Source organism: Falco punctatus, assembly GCF_963210335.1.
Source record: "Falco punctatus genome assembly, chromosome: 3".
NCBI lineage: Eukaryota > Metazoa > Chordata > Aves > Falconiformes > Falconidae > Falco > Falco punctatus.
In genome coordinates this window covers 61,014,252-61,034,009 of record NC_137582.1, presented here as the reverse complement: position 1 = coordinate 61,034,009, position 19,758 = coordinate 61,014,252, and the positions used below count along the sequence as shown (strand labels likewise).

General features: G+C 36.2%; 1 protein-coding gene across 4 annotated transcripts in view; it reads right to left on the bottom strand.

Moving 5' to 3' along the window:
* The window catches only part of ANKRD12 (ankyrin repeat domain 12), a 66,726-nt gene that overhangs the window by 23,277 nt on the left and 23,691 nt on the right, over positions 1-19,758 (bottom strand). For 2 of the 4 annotated variants that reach the window (XR_013926686.1, XM_080378956.1), the window contains exons 3-6: positions 15,958-16,105; positions 6,201-6,347; positions 4,996-5,196; positions 1,013-1,155 (exon numbers count right to left, since the gene is read on the bottom strand). Coding sequence is in view for 2 of the 4 variants with exons in the window: in XM_080378956.1 (XP_080235082.1) it covers positions 1,013-1,155; positions 4,996-5,196; positions 6,201-6,347; positions 15,958-16,105 (639 nt within the window). In the remaining 2 variants the exon portion in view is untranslated. Of the gene's footprint in view, positions 1-1,012; positions 1,156-2,286; positions 3,653-4,995; positions 5,197-6,200; positions 6,348-15,957; positions 16,106-19,758 lie in introns of those variants that run through there. The other 2 variants (XM_080378957.1, XM_080378958.1) reach the window with 2 other exon arrangements.

Here is a 19,758-nt window from a genome sequence, read left to right as displayed (position 1 = left end):
AGTCCACTTCATTTTCAGCACAGCATCCAGTATGGGTTACTGTTTTTTTGGTCCTACATGTTAAGAATGGGGAACTTCACCAGACTGTGGTATGTTAACATGAAACTTCAGAGTTTTTCCAATACATAATGTCAGTGAGATGGTCTCAGATACATATACTGAAACCAGACAAGCAAGAGGTCCTGTTCTCCAAAAGTCTAGGTCAAACTTGCATAAAACTGTAGTAAAGACCCACTTTTGTTTAGATACCCATAAGAAACAGTTACTGAACAGTTAATAAAAGTTTCCCAATCAGATTATCTTAATTCACTTCTCTAGCTTTTCCAGAAGATCCTTTCAAACGGAACATCTTGTTTGGAAGGTATACTTGATTAAGGATGTTTTCTATTTTCTGCTTTATACAGCAAATCATACAGAGTAATGAAATAAAAGAGATCTAAAAGGAGAGTGGAGTCATTTCTGCATCTAGCAGAAAACTAGAACAAATTCAGAAAGAAATATAAAATACCTACAGTTCTCCATTTATCCTCTCTGCTAACTAATTATTGGCAAATTAAAAAAAAAATATTAAGAATATACATACATCAGTGCTCTGTGTCAAAGTCCATAAACAAAGATGTAAAAACACATGTAGGCTATATAGCTTTAAATGTTTATACATATATATATATATATACACATACACAGCACGTACTATTTGGATAGCATATCCATAGCACCGTGAGAATTCTATACAGTAGAAGTCTTAAAAGAAAGTAATTTTAAGTGTTTTAGTAAAAAAGTAAAACTGAAACTTTTAAACATTTAAGAAAACAGATAGGGTAGAAAATATCTGGCGATAGAAGTAAAATGAAAAGCAAGATGAAAATCAGAACAGCTTTAAGATGAACCCAAACCAGCAGAAGCAGAATTATAAAACCATATGACAGCTATCAGGACAGTTAGGATTTGTTCTAAAGACTGCGCATTTCAAACCACTTATTTTTTCCCTTCCCACTCTCCCAGTACTCACATTTCTATGACCACTACTAGCAGAATCATGAAGTGGCGTATCATCATCCAAGCCCTGTGTGTTCACATCAGCTCCTGCTGCTATCAGGACTTTAGCAACATCGTAGTAACCAACATTACAGGCTTCATGCAGTGGTGTCCAACCTACAGTGAAGAGTAGTTAAGTGCAAGTTTGAAAAGCTGAAGATTTAAGTTGTTTTTCTTTTTCCTGTGCTGTAGATTTCTATTGCCTTGAAACATTTCAAACTCTCACACAGTAGTTGGCAGGAAGATAATGCCATCCATCTGATGCAAAACACATGCTTTATCAACTTCAAGCTTCATGCCAAATTCCAAATTTTACTGTGATTAAATTGAACACAGAAATCACTAATCAAATAGTAAAAGAAAAAATCTGGCACAAAATTCCCAGGCTAAACATGTTAGAAATACTTTGACTAGTGAGCATTTGAACACAGTGTTAGCTAATATATAAATAACATTATCCTATGTGGAAACAGTTTGAAAATCATACTAGTGGAAATAAGTATGGCAAATGGTCATAACCAGTGCTCCTACAGAGCCACTGACCACGTACCAGGAATCACTAGTAACATTCAGCAGCTATTAGTCTAGATAACAAGCTATTAATAAACATTGGCAGAGAAATAATTCCTGATATTTCCTAGAATATTAGTAAATTTTTGCAATTTTCATTTCCACATTGATTTTTTTGTAGCAGAGCCTCAACTGAAGACAATGATCAACCCACACACTATATTCCTTACCTCAATTCCTTCTCCACAACTTGATGCCTTCCACTTCATAGATGCCCTGAACTTCTACCCTGTTGCTGATGCCTTCTCAAAACCCAGTTCTGGGAAGGCACTCAACTATAGTTTCCAGCATAACCAGTGCAAGTTTGGAAGAGTTTATTCACTTGAACTCTGCATGTAATAAGTAATGGTCTTGTACATCCATGAAGAGGAGGTACACGAAAACCCTAACCTATCTAATCCCTCAGTAAGGTAATTTCTCACCTTCATCTCCCACTCAACTTCTCACCTGCCACTCATTTAACTAAAAAAAAATAATAAAAAAAGGAAAATAAAAAAGCTTCGGCCTTATTCTACAGCAAAACACTTTTTCCTGATCTCCTTATACTAAATTCCCTTTCCAATTATCACCTGGGTCACTCACTTCCAATAGTGCCTGGCTAACACCACCTTCTTTCCGTTTTCTTTTCCCCTTTCCCACTTTCCCTTCTTTCCCATCATTTTCCCTTTTTCCACTCACCCACAATGATGACACTCTTCTGCTCTCAGACCTCTGATCCCAGTCTTCTTTCCCCTTGTTAATTCTCTCCGTAACTCGCTGTTCTCCATGTTTTACTGCTTTTCCTTTCTATCCTATCACAATGTCCAGCCTGCCAACTGTAGCCCTGGCTTGCTCTCAACATCTGTTTCCTTTACTCTTGTTCTCACACAGCAGTATCGTTCTGGCAGACAGCCCATGAGCAGTTACTTCCTCCATTACTAATTCATTTTCTGCTCCTTTAGTTCTGCCAAATTCTTAGCTAAAAAAGCCTGTAATTCTCTAAACTTCATTACATCCTAAACTCTTATTTTTCTCCACTAATGACTCACTGCTCAAATCCTCTCCCTCTTCTGACTTCTGCACAGAATGTTGAAGCTCAGCGACCTCTGCTTCTCACTTTGGATTACCAATAGAAAAGTATCTCACTTGATCCCAAACACCTCCTCCAGAGTTTTGAATGAAGTCTCCAACGACTTGCTCCCAAGTGATTCTCAGAACCAGCTCTCAGCCATTCTCCTTATCCTTTCACCTGCCTTTAAAATTAGTTAAATGTCTGTACTAGGTTGGGCTGGGATGAAGCTACGAAGTTAACTTCCTTTGTAGCAGCCTACAGTGTGCTGTGCATTGCATTTGGGGCTAAAATACTGTTCATAACACACCAGTGTTTCTGCTGAACAGTGCTTGTACAGTGTCAAGGCTTTCTCCCTCTCCCTACACAAGAGGCTGGGAGGGGACATAGCTAGGACAGCTGACCCAAACTGACCAAAAGTATATTCTATACTATAAGATGGTCATGCAATAAAAGCTCAGGGAAAGGAGAAGGAAGGAGGGATGTTCGTAGTTACGGTGCTTGCCTTCCCAAGCAACCATTACACCTGCTGAGGCCCTGCTTCTCAGGATGTGGCTGGACATACGCCTGCCAATGGGAAATAGTAAATTAATTCCTCTTTTCCCTTTGCTTGCACATGCAGCTTTTGCATTTCTCATTAAACGGTCTTTAATTCAACCCATGAGGGCTTTTTTCCACCTTATTTTCTCCCCCTGCCCTGTTGAGGAAGGGAAGTAAGAGAACAGCTGGGTGAGCATCTGGCAGCCAGCCAAGGTTAACCCACCACAACATCTCTTCTTGAAGCATTTCTATTCTCCCTGTGATTTCTATGGGCCTGTCTTACCCTGAACCTCCCCCTCCTTTTCTAAAATTGCTCGTCAACAAGTTCTTCTCATCTCCTCTCTCAACTTCTCTGAAGACTTCACAGGCTTCCTTTCTCTTCTTCCTCTACATATCAGTCCTCAGCAGCCTCATCTTCAAGCACAAATTCAGCTACCCACTGCAAACCAAGACATTACTATTCTGTTTCTAACCTAAAAAAAATAATCAAGATTTTAGTCCATCTCATTAATAGCTAATTTTACCACATAGTTCTCAATTTCTTCCACGGTGGCTCGATACCTCAGCTCATCTCACCCATTCCCATTTAAGAGTATTATTCTCATGATAACCATCCAGACCCATAAACTGAGCATCTTTAGTAGGCTTTGCTGTAGGTCTAGTTAAAATTCTCATTCAGACCTTGATTATGTTTTTGCTTCTGTTATGCAATGCCTCTAAAAAACTTGAAACTACCAGTGTTGCCATCTACTGTCTAATGAATCTTATAGATGTCTCTTAGACCCCAACCCCACAACCTCTGCACCTCACCTTTATCCTCTGATTTGGTCTTCCCTTCACTCTGTTACATCCCTCCTCATCACCCCAACCTCCTTCTGTGCCCTAAACCTCTACCCAATACTCCAGCTCTTATATCTTCAGCCCTTTTACACTAGTTGAGGAAAAACCAGCAAGTACTGTAGCTTATGCCACTATGTAAATGCATTCAGTTCTGTGCCTGGCCAATCAACAACTGGCAACTACTGAACTGAGAACTGCAGGTTCTGTCTTCTGTGAAAGCATTACTTTGGGGACCTCGCATTTGCTGGAGATTTTCACTACAGCATGTAGAAACTCAACTACTGTGAGTTATCAAAAGCAAAATAGGCAAAAGTCAGTCAGCAGGTTCAAAAAAATTGTTTAGGAGGTCTTACAGACAGACAGGCAGACCATAAAGAAAGATACCAAATCAAGGTTACTAAAAATATGGTACAAGTTACAACTCACCTTGAAGTTCATCAATCAGTGCTGAAATCACAGCAAATACTGACATATCAAAACTACCATTAATGTAGCAGGACTAGATGGCAAGTGTGAGCTGTATCACACTCATCTGCTTTGGTGCATATTTGCTGTCCCAGTAAGAAGACAGTGTACATTACAGCGCTACCACCTTCACTGTTCCTACACTTGGTATCTCCTCACACAGACTACAATTTTATTATAAATTACTGACTTCACCTAGTATAATTCTACAAAGTTCAGCAAGAACGCACACATATTTTTGTAAATACCTAGCATGCAAAGGCCCTGGTCAGAACTAAAACCTCCAGGTATTAATACACTGTTCTAATAATATATTATTAGTGTCCCAGTACTACCACTGCCATCAGAAATAAAAGCCATGACTTCAGACTATCTAATAAGTTTAAAGTTATATTTTTTCATTTGCATATAGCATGAACCAAAATTAAACATCTGATAACAACCTCGGCATTAATTTTGAATTTGTGCCATTAAAAGAACATGTATCAACTTACCTGCAAAATCTTTTACATTCACATTTGCACCTAAACTGATTAACTCCTTAACCTGTTTAACATCCCCTCGAATTGCTGCCATATGTAGAGGAGTTTCCCCTCGTTCATTTCTCTTGTTAACTTTGTCTTTTTGTCTTGAAGAAGAGCTCGATGTTTTCTTTTGTGTTGGTGTTGTTTGTAAGGGATGATTTAAGGTGGAATCTACAAAATAAGTTTTTAAATGGTCACTGCAAGTTATTTAATAATATTTTCACTTCACCTTCTTTTAACACTTGCACTCAAAGATGACAATAATCAGGAAATAACTGTATACAAATAAAGGATGTATTTGACACTTTACACATATCAACAAAATGCCTCTTTGAATGTGCAAAAGGGTGTTTTGCAAAATGCCACTATTTTTAAACTAGGTTTCAAGAACAGATGACTTCTATCCAAACTACAAGGTTCACATACTCTGGTATAAATTCTGCTGAAACAAAGCATGATCATGAAAATTAGTATCTACCCTGCTTCCCCTTCCTCCAGCACAATTCCACTACATTTTTATGTAGTGGGATGCCAGTTTAAGGAATTACAATCTGTATACTATACTCTATGTACTTCCTCAGCTGTGCCAACCCAAATATTTTCCAGTGGGCTGGATAATTCCTTAAGGAAATGCAGCCATTCACTTTTAAATGCCAATTAAAAAAAACACCAACATTACAACTGTATAGCATACATAAGGTCTTTTAAATACAAATGGACCAAGGACAGTTTGAGGTTCCGAATTAAAAAGAAGGTGTCTCTCCTCTCCCATTAGATCCTAAGGAAACGATCCAGTTTCCTTCTAAATTAAAATCCTGCTTCAAATTCAGACAATGAGACAGTAGTTAAACTTCATAAAAAACACAGATAACACTTGAGTTTTTAAGTAATACACATGGAACAGTGTTTGAGAGGCAAACAAAAAAAAATGGAAGAAAAGAGATTTTCAGATTTTACACCTATCATAATGCAAAACTTTGCACCTAAATACTGAAGATTTTTTTCATCAAATCACTCATCAATGCAAAGGAAGAGTTTTAAGAGAATCATGAATAATTTTTTATAATTTCAATAAAAGTCAAGGATTGCTGAAAAAAACAGCAGGGTTCAGAATATTCGGACAGAACAGAATTAAACAGGCAGGAGAAAGAATACTGTTAACTTTGTAAGATCACCTGGACTGTTGTCTCTTGCCGTCATCTGCATGAGAAGTGCCATCTGTTTGCGCTCTGACAGAGGATAACCAAAAAGAATGCTAACTGGTGTTGATTTCTTATTTCCTGCATCCTTCTTCATTTTCTTTTTCTCCGGACCTTCCTTCTCTGGAAATATTAACGTTTAAAAACTCAAACCACTGTTCTATTTGAACATTTTTCTAGAAATAAAAATATCCTTTTAAGGTATGTGAACTGGTAGTTGGCGGTAGGTGATAAGAAACAGAAATTGCATCTATAATTTACTGCATTTGCATTAGTTTTGGTTACCTGTTCTAATTGCATCAGGATACTAAGCTACCGAGTTAAAGCACTTAAAGCTGTAAGGAAGATTACAAAAAAAATCTAAAAGATGAAAAACCTGTTTCACAGCAAGAAGATTACATATGTCATAACTTTGATTTTCAGAGAATCAAGTCAGGTGCTTAAAAAATTCTGTAAGATCAGCTAGTCAACTTTCAGCCTTGAATACAGATCTGAGATTGCGGCCTATTCTACTTATCTCCAGACACCATGTTAAAAATTAGGAAAAGACTTTTTAATATTGGTATTGTGTAGTTTGATAAAAGATGTATTTCTCTCAAGCTCATCCTGTTACTTCAGCTTAATTTCTTCTCCAAATTTCATATAATTCAAAAACATACAGCTATTTTATATACATAACTTCTTTCATCAATATTTATGGAAGTTGTTTAATATTTCATGTCCAAGTTTTGAACCAGAAGCTAAAATTACACATCTGAATAAACAAATCATTTCTAAAGTATTCAGTACCTACAAACTCTCACAGATCTTCAGATTGGTTAAATGTGCTCTGAAATCACACAATTTTTTAACATCTAATGAATTTAAAAACTAGAACTTTATTTGTGTGATTTGGAAACTTTGGCCTGTATCTTCCATCCTTTTAAAAAAGTTCCTCCTTCATTTTCCTGTGTAAAAGTCCCATAAACCAAAAGCAGGCATTTAGGTTAAAGTATGATAGAAAACAACTGATTTGTGATTTAAGTGGCTTTGACTAAATCACTTAAGATCATTAAACAATGCTCCAGTTAACATCAAACAAGTACAAACTCTCCATGCATGAAATTTCTTTTGGTACAACTGTTTCCTACAGATCTCCCTACTTGGTCATTATTGTTTAACTGTGTTTTCTAGAGACATATTAGTTTGCATTTATGTGTACTGAAGACCATTCATTTTGTGCAAAACCTTGTCTTTCTAGGCAACTACTCTTTTTCCGTTTTAACAACTTCTTATCAAACACAACAATTTATATCTTTTAGGTAGCTTACATGTTAGATCTGTAATGTCTACTTTTTTTCTTCAGAGCCTCTAAGACTACTACTTGAATAAAAATGCACTGGATGTAAAAGATGGCTCAAGGAACCTTAATAACAAATCAGGTGATTTGGAATTAGAAGTTTTGAAAGAGTTAAAAAAAATAATTCTAACCACCACTGTCAGGAAGGAATGGTCCGAAGAATATTCTAACAGACTCAACCAACGGAAGCACCATCTCCAAACCCTGAGCAAATAATTCTCCTGGTTTCCTTCCCTAAAAGCCCAGGTTCAGTATTAGGTTTTCCAGAGATTCTGCTCACTCTACTACATCTTCTCCTTCTGGAAGCCTCCCTACCGACCACCTTCCTAACAGTCCTTTAACAGTTGGACAGGACTCCGCACCCTGCAGCCATGGGTAATCCCAGCTCTTCTCCAGGCTGGACCACTGACCACAAAGATAGGGACAGAATTCCATAAGCATGTCTGTTGCCTGCTTTTTCTCCTCTGTGGCATGAGCCAACTCCCATAAAGCAAGTAAGAACATGAAACGAAGCTGAGCTCTAAAAATTACAAGAGAATATATAATAAATGAAAAGGGGGCTGGGAGGAAAGTTGTGGGACTGCTTGACCAGACTTGGCCATACTAAAATGCTAGAATTCGTCTGGGAATTGGTTGAGGATTGTTACTATTAGTTAATCCCAGTTGGCACACTGATCTTTTTAGCTTTTTCTGTAATAAGTTATTTAATCTTATTTTTACTGTGACCAATTACCATCTGATGAGACACTGTTCATCCATTTTAGTTAATCTTAGTATTTTGGGTTACACTACAAAACTTCTGGAAATGCAATTAAGCTAAGTTAAAGTAGGGGGTGGGGATTTTGCTTTTATTATTGTCCCCATCATTAGACTGGTTCCCCAGTTTCCCTTCCTAAATGCCAAGCTCAAACACCTATATGATAAAAACATCATTAAAAAACCATGTATTTGTCATCTACAAAAGCAGAAAAATCTTAAAACAGAAGACTCCATTGAGGCAAACCTCAGTGATCTTCTGCAGAGAGACAAAAATTCACTTTTAATTTGTAATTTTTATTTAGTCCCTTTGAGGTTTCTAACCATGCAATTCCATGTTCCATTAAGCCCCAAACTGACTCTTTTTTTATCTTTTGATTTTCTACACTTCTGCCTCAGGCCCTCTGTGGCCCTCCTTGTTTCACTTGTTTCCTCCCAGCTCATTTTCTGCCTTCCTAGCCTTCTCTAAATCTCATCTTCCAGGCTTGATTACAGACAGAGGCTGTAGTAAAGCAACACTCCCGAGGCAGAGGAAGGCATGCATATAGTGCAGATCTCAAATTCCACGGTGATCAAAGAAATACATGATTTTACAGACTAAACAATTATGAGCAAGGCTATTTTAAGAATGGAAAGCTACAGACCTATGTACATATTAACATCCTTCCCGCACCGCCCCCCCGCAGTTTATCCATCATGTTTAAAAAGGAAGCCAGATCCCTTTTACAGAAGTAATTGAGATTTTTTCTAAACCGCATGCATCTCATACTCCTGAACACCTAAAAAAATTAATTCAACATCCAAACCAACACTACTGCCCTATCAGCAGAACATCTGCATAGGAAAATTTAAAGAAAACCTACAGCGCAATTTTACTTTCAACTTTTCACTGCAAATATGTTGTTGTCTCTCCAAGGATAACATACAGCACACTTCACTGACTAATTCAGTACTTCCATCAAAACAACACATTTCAGTTTGTCTGGCATGATGTGCCGTTTTGTAGCTTAAGCTATTTACTGCTCATGATTCTTTTCTTGAAAAGCACATTCATTTTCATTCTGAATTATTCCTTACAATTTTATAGATATAATCAGCTTGAGAAAATAATACATCAAAATAAGTGAAATAAATCTTCTGACAATCTAGCTTTTACTTTTTTACTATACAGTGTACTTTTCCAGGTATTTTTATCTGTTAGCTTTTGTTCGGGATTTTTTTTGGTTGTTTGGTTGTTTAATGATTTTATTATAAAAAACTACTAAGTAAATGAACACAATTTATTCCTGTCTCACGTTTACTGTTGTCAAACATCATGAAGATCCTCCTCTACCTATTCCAATGCATTTCAGTGGTGGGGCACATTATTCTTCTATTACTTTTTAGTAACAGTGTTTGCAAAGCATTTCTAGAGCTTACCAATTAAAAGCACCAAGTAAAAATAAAATTGCTCTCACCAAGCTATACTGTAATGATGCCCTTACCACTCAAAACCCACACAATTTTATTAAAACTTATGTCAGACCTCACACGTGTTTTCAGTAAATCTGAACAGTTCAATACACAAAATTAATATGACCAACAACAAACCGAAAAAAAAAAAATCAATTCTCAGGACTACAGCAGTTGCACCTGATAATCCATTTACTAAAGCATGTCTCCTGTAAGTGGATATTGCTTCTCCCCCCAAAACCTGATGCATATGTCCTGGCTCTGACTGTACAAGATAAAACAACATAGGACAGAAGGGGTGGAAGGAAGCAAAAGGAAGGGAGCGGGGCATACAGAAGAAAAATTTGTATAAACCCACAAATAAATTAGATAGTAAAAAACTACCTTTTTTTTAATGCCAGGAAAACAACAATGCAACTGCTGTTAAAACAGCTACACAAATCGAAAGAAAAAAATCTTATAAATTACTGAGAATCCCCATTATGCTTACTACAGAATATATTATAAGATTTGCTTTCCCTGCTCCAAGAATAACGTCACACAGCACACTATACTTTATTTAGCAGACCAATTTAACATTCAGCAACTTTAACTTTTTAGCTATGCTTTTATCTTGTGGTAACAGGAAACTTTTCACAGCTGTGTGCTTTATGTTTACACAATTGGAACAGTAATAACTGTTCCTAATAGAATAATTTTTCATAATAAAATTTCAGTTTAAGAAATTAAGTTTAAGTACAATTGCATGTATAAGATTGACTGTTAAAGTAATTTAAATTTTTTTTAATTTTATTTTTGAGAATTTTTGTTTCAAACTCTATGGAATACAAATATTTTCTTTTGCATTCATTTTCTTGTCACTATTTGGTGTTCTTCAGTAGTTAGAAGATCAGGGAATTTCTTACTTGCTATTAAAAAAATAAAACTCTTCAAGTGGCTCCATGTTCAATTATCTGTATTAAGTAACCTTCATGATATGCAGCCAAATCTACCCAGACAACATTCCTTTTAAGATTTTCCTTTTGCAATGTAAGCTTTTTCCTGGCTATTCTTAAATCCTTTTTTTAAAGTCTTTGGTGAACAGTGCTTTAGGTGCATTTCAGCACTTGTAGCAGCGCTTCATGAAATACACTCACAGTACTTAAATGTACTGGCACAAGAAACAACAGAATTACCAGCAATTATTTTAGGAGAATTTATGCATGACAGATTATATCCCAAGGCAACCAATAATGGATCTGGCGTGGGTTTTTGGGTTTTTTTGTTTTGTTGAGGGGGCGGGAGTGGTTTTGTTTTTGGTTTTGGTTTGGTTGGTTTTGGTTTTGTTGGTTTTTTTTTTTGTTTCTTTTCTATTATTTAGATAAACTACAAATTCCCAGTTAAGTAATTTCTATAATGTTTCAGGAAAAGAAATAATGTGACATGGGGATTTCTCAAAACAAATCATGCCCAAGTAACAGAATATTCCATTTTGTAAAACAACCACCTTAGTGGATAAAGAAAATAAAGGAAAAAGACCAAATTCAAATTTCAAGGCTCATGACAGTCTGGTTTCAGGAAGAACTCCTATCATAGTGCAAACTGTAAGGAATAACAGGATTAAGAAATTGGACCACGTGAAGCTAAAATATGAACTACTTGAAATAAATGCTTCTAAGGAATTTAAAAGATGGAGTGATACACAATACTCATATGCTTATTACTAACAACTGTAGAAGACAGGTCAAGATGATCAGTTCTGCAGATGTCAAAAGTAAGAGAAAGAGTTACTAAAGTCTGTGTGACTGTGCTAATCTGACTGAAGTTATTTCAAAGAGAAACACATCATGATTGACTGCTGCTTCCCACCTTCAGTAGAAGGGAAAGATGAGAATGTGATGATGAGACCTCACAGTATATTCAACACTGCAGAGATATCAAGGTACTATTGTGATACCTAATTAATCAAGTTTATGGAATATTTAACCAAACTAACACACACACGCACACAAAACCACCTCCACTTTCCTGCCTCTAGCCCAAACAACAGTTAAAGAAACTTGTAATAGCTGAACAGTAAGTTCATGCCCAGCAAGCAGTAACACTGTAAACATTCCCTTTAACAGCCCCACTAACCTCTGCACCTATGGGAAGCACAAGTATAGAAATTGTGTTACTATGATGTACACATGGAACATAAAGAGGTCAGTTGCTTTGTTCTTCTGCATGTCATCTAAATGCTGAAAGAAATATGACTGTGCCGTGTTTGGACTACTTTACAGACAAAATTGAAAGGGTCAGAAAACAAAACCGAGATGCTACTATAAACAGAGAGTCTGGAGAACATTAATTCCAAGGGAAGATCAACAAACTAGCACATTCAGTGTAATTTAACTTCTGTTGTTCTTTCAGAATAATCAACTACGTAACAATGCTGCAAAAAAAAAAAGCACCTACACTTAATCTTCACAATGCAAAGATTTTTGCAATCTGCAGTTATGTTTAATTATTATGAAAAATTCAGCTTTCTCTCTTCAAACTAGTAAGGTAGAGAAAAGAAATTTGTCCTTTGCAAAAGCAGCACTTGCCTGTTGTTCTTACTCTGGTAACCACATCTGAGGTTATTTAAAAATAACCAGATAAATCAATTAAATAGTATTTCTGAGATTTTTTTAGTCTAAATAAGCGATGTTTTTCAATCAAATGATGTTTTTGTATCAGGAGACCTCAAATCAGAGAACTTACTTAATAAGGTATGAAAAACGCTTCTCCTTCCATCAGCCATTCTACCAGTCTTAAAGCTTGCATGTAGAATCTTTCATAAGATTAACTTAAATAAGGGCTAAAGCTATACTGCAAATTTTGCAGTATAAATAAATTTGACTGTAGTACAGATATACTGTATTAGTTTTTGTGGTTGCTCTAATCAAAGAATGGGTGTGTGATAACAGAGTCCTCAGATTTATATGGCCATCCAAACCAGGACTGTGTATTAGAACGGACCCCTGCACACGGAAAGAAACAAGACTAGGACACCGTTGCTTAAAGACAGGTATGTAGTGCCATTTCAGGTGCTGTCATTGTCCTGCTGTCCTCTTCAGAAGGCCACAGGTCTCCTGTGACTCACATTATCTTTCAGCCCACTGCAGACTTCTCTGCTACTGCAGGCATTTCAACCGGCACTGGATGATTACCTTTAGGCAACTATACTCAGTCCTAACCAGTACGAAATTATGAAGAAATTAACCTAAAGGCTAAATCTGAAAGTGTTTAATACTAGTTTATTGCAGCAGTTTCTTAGGCAAAAACACCGATCTAAAACTAAAGTTAGATAAACACAAAGACTAGAATTGTCCTAGGCTCTTATGGGACACTACAAGTGCTGTTTGATTTCAGTCTTGCCAAAAGTGACTCAGTGTAAAATTTACTTTATGTAGAGTTTTGTAGGGATCAAATTAAAAAACAGTATTTCCACATGAAATCAACATTCAGTTTGGCTTTCTATGTTCATTGTCACTTGTAGTTTCTAGACAACACCTGAATCAAAATAAGCCCACCATGAAAAGGAACAAGTGGAACTTCAGGTGGCAATTTTTACCAAAATAAAGCAAAAAAGACAAAATCTTAACTTATGGATGAATATTCTGGAGATAGAACCAAGATGGCTCTAATGATCTAAAAATTAGGTATTCCCATTCTTTGATCGATTTACCTGCCTAAACAGGACAAAACCCAATTATCATGGGATTTCTACAGTCAGCTAGCAAACCTATCAAGTACCTTGGAGATAAACCATTTATTCAATTAAACAATTAAATCGCATTTTTTAATACTATAACTACTTTTTATGGCATTTCTTGATTTTTGTTCACCCAGACACATTTTTCAAAGACCCTAAATCTTTAAAAACATTTGAAAAAAATAAAACTTAATGGTCTTATCTGTTACAGAGAAACTATTCAGCAAAGCAGTAAGAACGTTTTGCTATTCTGAACTCTGAAAATGTTGGAAGGCTATTAAAAAGCAAACTATCAGGAAAGGATAAAATACATTCTGGAACTGTAATGCACAGTGGGATCAATGGAGTAGTACCACATATCTCTTGAGAATCTTTTCATTTATGAATTGTATACACAACCTTTGATCATTTCCCTAGAATACCACTACAGATTTTCACACAGTATCAGAAGAAAACTGAGATTGTGGGTTGTTTTTGTTTTGTTTTGTTTTTTTTAAGCACTATCACTACTAGCCGATAAGAAGTTTTTCATCACCTCGTCTGTTGCAGGTTACACTCATCTCCAAAAACTTAATAGCTATCAGGGAGACACTTCAGTCAGAGGTAACATTTCAGTCCAGTGATGGCAAACCTTTTCAACGTATAACGCCAAGTTTGTGTCAGAAGCACCACCACATTTCATGATCACTGATGTCAGTTCTAATCCATGTCTGTCACAAGCCTGGCACTAATGTTAATTCCAGTGGTTAATTCTCACTAGTCTAATCTAACTGGTTAGGTACAGAATCAGCACTACAAGAACTGTTTTTTCATCCTAGTAATGCTCCTGCCTCTAAAGTTTCTGGAAAGCTTATGTTCCTCATCTGCAAAACAAGGTAGTTGCTCTTACCTCTTTACCTCAGCAGTAATGAACTGGACAACAGGCTATGAAGTTTGCTACGCATTAGTTAAATGCTATGTGCTTTCTATTGTTATATTTGCTCCTACTTGAACTGTTTATTTCATCTCCCTGATACAACAAAAAGGTCTTGTAGTGTGTGCATTGTCTTTTTGTGCATGTCTAAGTGCCTAAAGTAATGAATCTTGCTTGTGGCAACTGGACAATAGATGCTATAGCAAGAGAAACAAACAATAACATTACCTTACAAGATGCTGTGACAATGAATTATTTAAAGTTGATGGGGGCAGGGAGAGATGACGAAAGTTTTTCAACACAGAAAACAATAGATAAGTGCTAAATATTACTTCTAAACAAATTTATTTCCATTATGAAAAATAGTAAGGGTCTAATACCAAGCAATAAATTTAATAAAGCAGATGCTGGCAGCATACTTGTAAATTATGCATGGTCTTTTCAGAATCAAGTGGTATCATGAGCAGTGTAAGACTAAAATTCTGTAAAACCACTGATAACAGAGTTCTAAAGCCAAGAGTATTGTTTTGTAATGTGACTATTACAAATTTGGATTTCATACCATGTTTTTTTTACAGTAACAAAAACATGAGTGTAATATCCAGGAGCCAAATCTGCATGAAATACATCCTGGACAAAAATTCAACATGTACTGAGATATATACTTCTGTCTTGCATTTAAATCTAGAGCATATTAAGGGAATTACCTATTTATTAAAATATTCAAATGTACAGTAAGCGCTGTACAAGAAACTGTAGTACTGCACCTTTGAGAAATTTGGGGAGCATACCTTCTGGTGGCCTTCCAGAAGGCATTGATACTGTTCTGCTGCCAACAGAACTGCTACTGAATTATGACACAGATAACTGATTACCTAGACTCAGAGATAACTATACTCTTGGAATATATCCAGATCCCTCCATCTTGATTTGAAAAGAGCCATGTCACGAATAGTATTTTGAAGTCTTTAAATCAGTTCTAACAGAATATGATTAAGTTAGGAAGAACTACGAGCCTGTGCAGAAAAGGTATCCTGAGCAGATCACAGGAGCTTAGACTGAAAGAAAAGTTTGCTCTCCATGACTAGTTTAGTTACTTGTATTACCTTAGCAACCTTTTCTTTTATATGAAGGACAGTACATCTACCAATCTTTCCCCCACCTCCTCCCTGAAAAGGCTACAAATGGCTGACAGCTGTCTCTCAAATCAAGGCACTTACATGTCTTTTCATCAGTTTACTTGTTTAAACAAATGGACCTCTAGAGATGTCAATGAAAAGAAAGATTTATTACTAAAATAGAAGCAAAAGAATGAGGTTATGAAACAACCAGAAAATGTAAATAAACTATGCTGGCATGTTAGCTCTTGCTAACGATAGGATGAATGCCTATCAGGCTGAGATGCAACAATTAGAAGCAAGCAAGCAACTTTTATACTTAGTATCCTTTTTTATGGGGGAAAAAATTAATCAGTATAAAAACATAATATACAATTAATTAAATTAGGATGTATTTTATCAACAAATAATTAGTTAAGGAAATAAAAAGGTTCTACCTGTGTCTGAATTGCGATCTTCATTTCTGGATGGACTAATAGTAAAAGGAAGTTTACGTTTCATGGAAGACTTTTCTTTCATCTCCTTCCCCACATCACTCCTATCCACTTTTGGAGTTTTGCTGTAGGATGCAATCTTGTCCTTGCTCTAATATAAATAAAAAGTATACTAAGTAATTTTTGCATAAAGCAGAATAGTCTTATAACGTATACAGACTGAAAAGACCTGCTATGCGAGAATGTATATGCGTGTGTGTAAGTAAATGTATTACATAGTTTATTCAAAAAATTTTAAAGTAACCTTTCTAAAAATAATGGCATTTCTTTCTTTTAAAAATGAGTATCTTCTGTGTTATTTCTACTTCCTGATAGTTCTCACTGTAGAACTACTGTTGCCTATTGGAGCCTTGATTAATAAGCAAAGAAACAACACAAACTGGATGAGTATTTGCTAAGTCTTAATGACCAACCCGATTTCCTTCTTTGACCACAACATAATAATCACATTAAAAGCATATTAAGAGCCCACACTGCAATTCAGACTGTGAACACAGTAACAACAAAGAAAACCTCTAACAACCCTCCCCTGCCTCCACCCCCACCCCGTAATCCATCCAAACAGAACTCTCTGTTTCAACAAGAATAATAGTGTGGTGTTTCATTTTCTAAAGCAAAATTTACAAAGAACTTAGAAAATCAATGAAGAAACTTTTTAAACTCATATCAAAAGTAGAAAAAAATAGGTACAAGCTATTTGGAATTTTTATCTGGGCTTACAAAATGTATTTCAAGATAAACAGAGAAAAACCTGGATGGGCACAATATTAACTTACGTTTCATCACCTTAATAACAGCATCAAAGTATGTAAAAGAAACCAGGTTAGTGAGAAGACTGCTTGAGGGAACCCTCTGCAAACCCCAACATTTTGGCCTATCAATCAAGATGCAATATAGAGACACAGCATTTTCTGTTCATTACATGCTGCAGAAACATATTATCAAGCTGTCAGCTATCACAGCTCCACAGCTTTGTATCATTCCTACAGATGATCAGATGGAAACACTAAAAGATTCATTTTCTAAAGGTAGAAGAGGAACATACACTGACTTGTCAATCAGTGAAAAACAAAAGCCTGCTCCTTGGTACTTTTGAAGCAAGAAGTTAGAAGATCTATTCAGATTAGAGAAAAGCTAGAAAATAACTCCAAGTAAAGGTACTATTCCCAAAACACCTTTCTTTTTTAAAAAAAACAAACGTAAGTACAAAGAGTAGTTTGACTATCTGACACACTGAAATTGAATTATTGCCCAAAGCGTAGGCAGAAGTGATTACAAAAAGAGCCTGCAAACAAACTCTGCAATCTTCAGATGACAAATATCTGTACCAGGGAAATCACAAGGAAGTGATCAGTCTATGTCAGGAGAAGTCCAGAAGTAAAAGGTTGATGCCCCCAGACAAAATCTATCTTTGCTCCGAGTTTGGAAACCTGGGGGGAGGGGGGTGGGGGGGTGGGGGGAGCAGGGGGAAACAACAAAACCAAAACAACCCAAAACACTAAACCCCTAAACCAAAACACAGAATAAAACCCACACACGAAAACCAACCCTCCTCCAAAATCCCAGAGGGAGCAACAAACACTCCTCCCTGCCTTTTTCCTACATGCTAGAACATCGAAATCTGAAAGTCTAAAAATCTAAAACCCCTTAAGATTCCCCTAAGGCCTTGGGAGACAGTGTCTGTACTATTACTTCTGAAAGAAGCTAATCAATCTAACACAACTGATTATTTTCAAATAGATAAATTGACAAGAGCAGATACAAACTCCATTAAGCCGATACCGATCTCTTCCGCTACACATCTGAATTTCACACTGCAGTCCAATCTCACCAACAGCTATCTCATAACTTGTTCCAAACTACTCATTTATTTGTCATATTTACGCATGTAAATTTCCCACAATATGATAAAGCAGTATTACAATTTATTGCTTTCTCTGGAATATTATCTTACGTTAAGTACTATGCAATAGAAAGGATCAATTAAAATAATTTAAAAGTCTTAAGCAGGAAACCTTGCTTTCAACTTCTACAGAAAAAAAAAAGGCAAACTTTTTGTGGTTGGCAATACTTAAAAAGTATCATTTTTTGGTACTAGTCAGTAAAGTATATCGGTATGTGCTCAAAGAGACACAAGCTGCTTAAATAATTTGATCGCTTTAAATTTACTCTTACTCTTAAATTGTATATATGCATTATATTAAATATTATGACTGATGCACTACTTTTTTGATAATCACTGAATATTGATTCTGTGATGATCTAATTAGGAGGCAAGACAGTTCAAAATGTGTATTTTCAGATAAATAAAGATACACTGAAAAGGAAAGAAGAGGGTATATACAGAATACACAGAAATGGGGTGGGGGAGGGGAAAGAGTATTTTGTCACTTTGCTGTTGTAGAAATAAGCATTTAGCCACCATCAGTGGTGCACTTTCTAACCTAAAAGATGCAACAAACAGGGTGTTTGAGAAGTCTGTACGAAGTCAAAGCTATTTAGTATTTTCTGTGACAATGCTGAAACAGAGATGCAATTAGATATGCAGACATCATCGCAACTGGGAGAGAGGGAGAAGCAAAAAGCACTGGCGAAGGGAAAGTAAAATAACTAGTGAATTTGAAAAACAATCTAGATACAAAACAAAACTGGAAAAGTCAGGATAAAATCAAGGTTCTACAAACTGATAAAAGTAATTAACTGTACAATCAGAAGACCCCACATTAAAAGCCAGAAAACATGTAACAGCCTCCTGGATTCAACTTCAGGTAAAAGAAGGCAAGAGAAGGTAGCAAGCCCTGTAGGTCAGAACAGGCATTTTGATTTAAAGAGTGAACGTTCACTGTTACAGATGCTCCTGCTCACTGCAACAGCATAGACATCTCTTTTTTTCAGGGTCCAAAGCAAGGTTCAAAATTCAGCATGAATAGGCCTATGTATTAGTTTAACGATATCCATGGAAGCAACCTAAAACAAAGCTGGTATCTTTTACAAAGCAACCTGTAACTTAGAATATCTGTGGACCTTCTAAAGAGGTTCATTAATCTAAAGTGAAAATTGCTAATCATATAAAACACTCAAGACATGATACTGCTCAGATACATAAACTATTGCTGCAAAGAGAAAGGCATTACATACTCTCCATGTCCACTACAGTTAAGAGAACATTTAATGACTTTAGATGTCAACAGAAGACAAACAAAGGTTATTTATCCTTCTACTAAATATCTAACTCCATGCCAGTCAGCATAATTAAGTATCAGAATAAACTGCCCAAGGAGACAGGAATTTCCATCAGGCAAGGCTTTAAAGAAAAGATCTGGCAAACATCTGTCAAGAACCGAGTACAGCTTATTCTACTCTGGGGCAAATGGATGAACTGGATCTGCACATCTCAACATTTAATGCATGCCTCACTGGAGAATGTAGTAACAAGGAAGAATTTTCTCTGTTAACAAAACCATACTAGTGTGCTGTGATGAGGAACACATTTTTAATCTGTTCCAACAGAAACTGTCTCAGAAGGCTAACAAACAGCAGTCTGGACAATTTCTTGATATCCCATTCCAGCTCTATTGTCTGGTACTGCTACAATCAATGACAATACACAAAAGGAGACAACAAAGTGCCATATAATCTAGCAGATGTACTAAGCCCTGGGAGAATAAGCATTCTTTTTCTGCCTATCAGAGAGAATTACATACTGAAGCCTGTTCTGTATGGTACTGTAACAGCTTTGGGCAC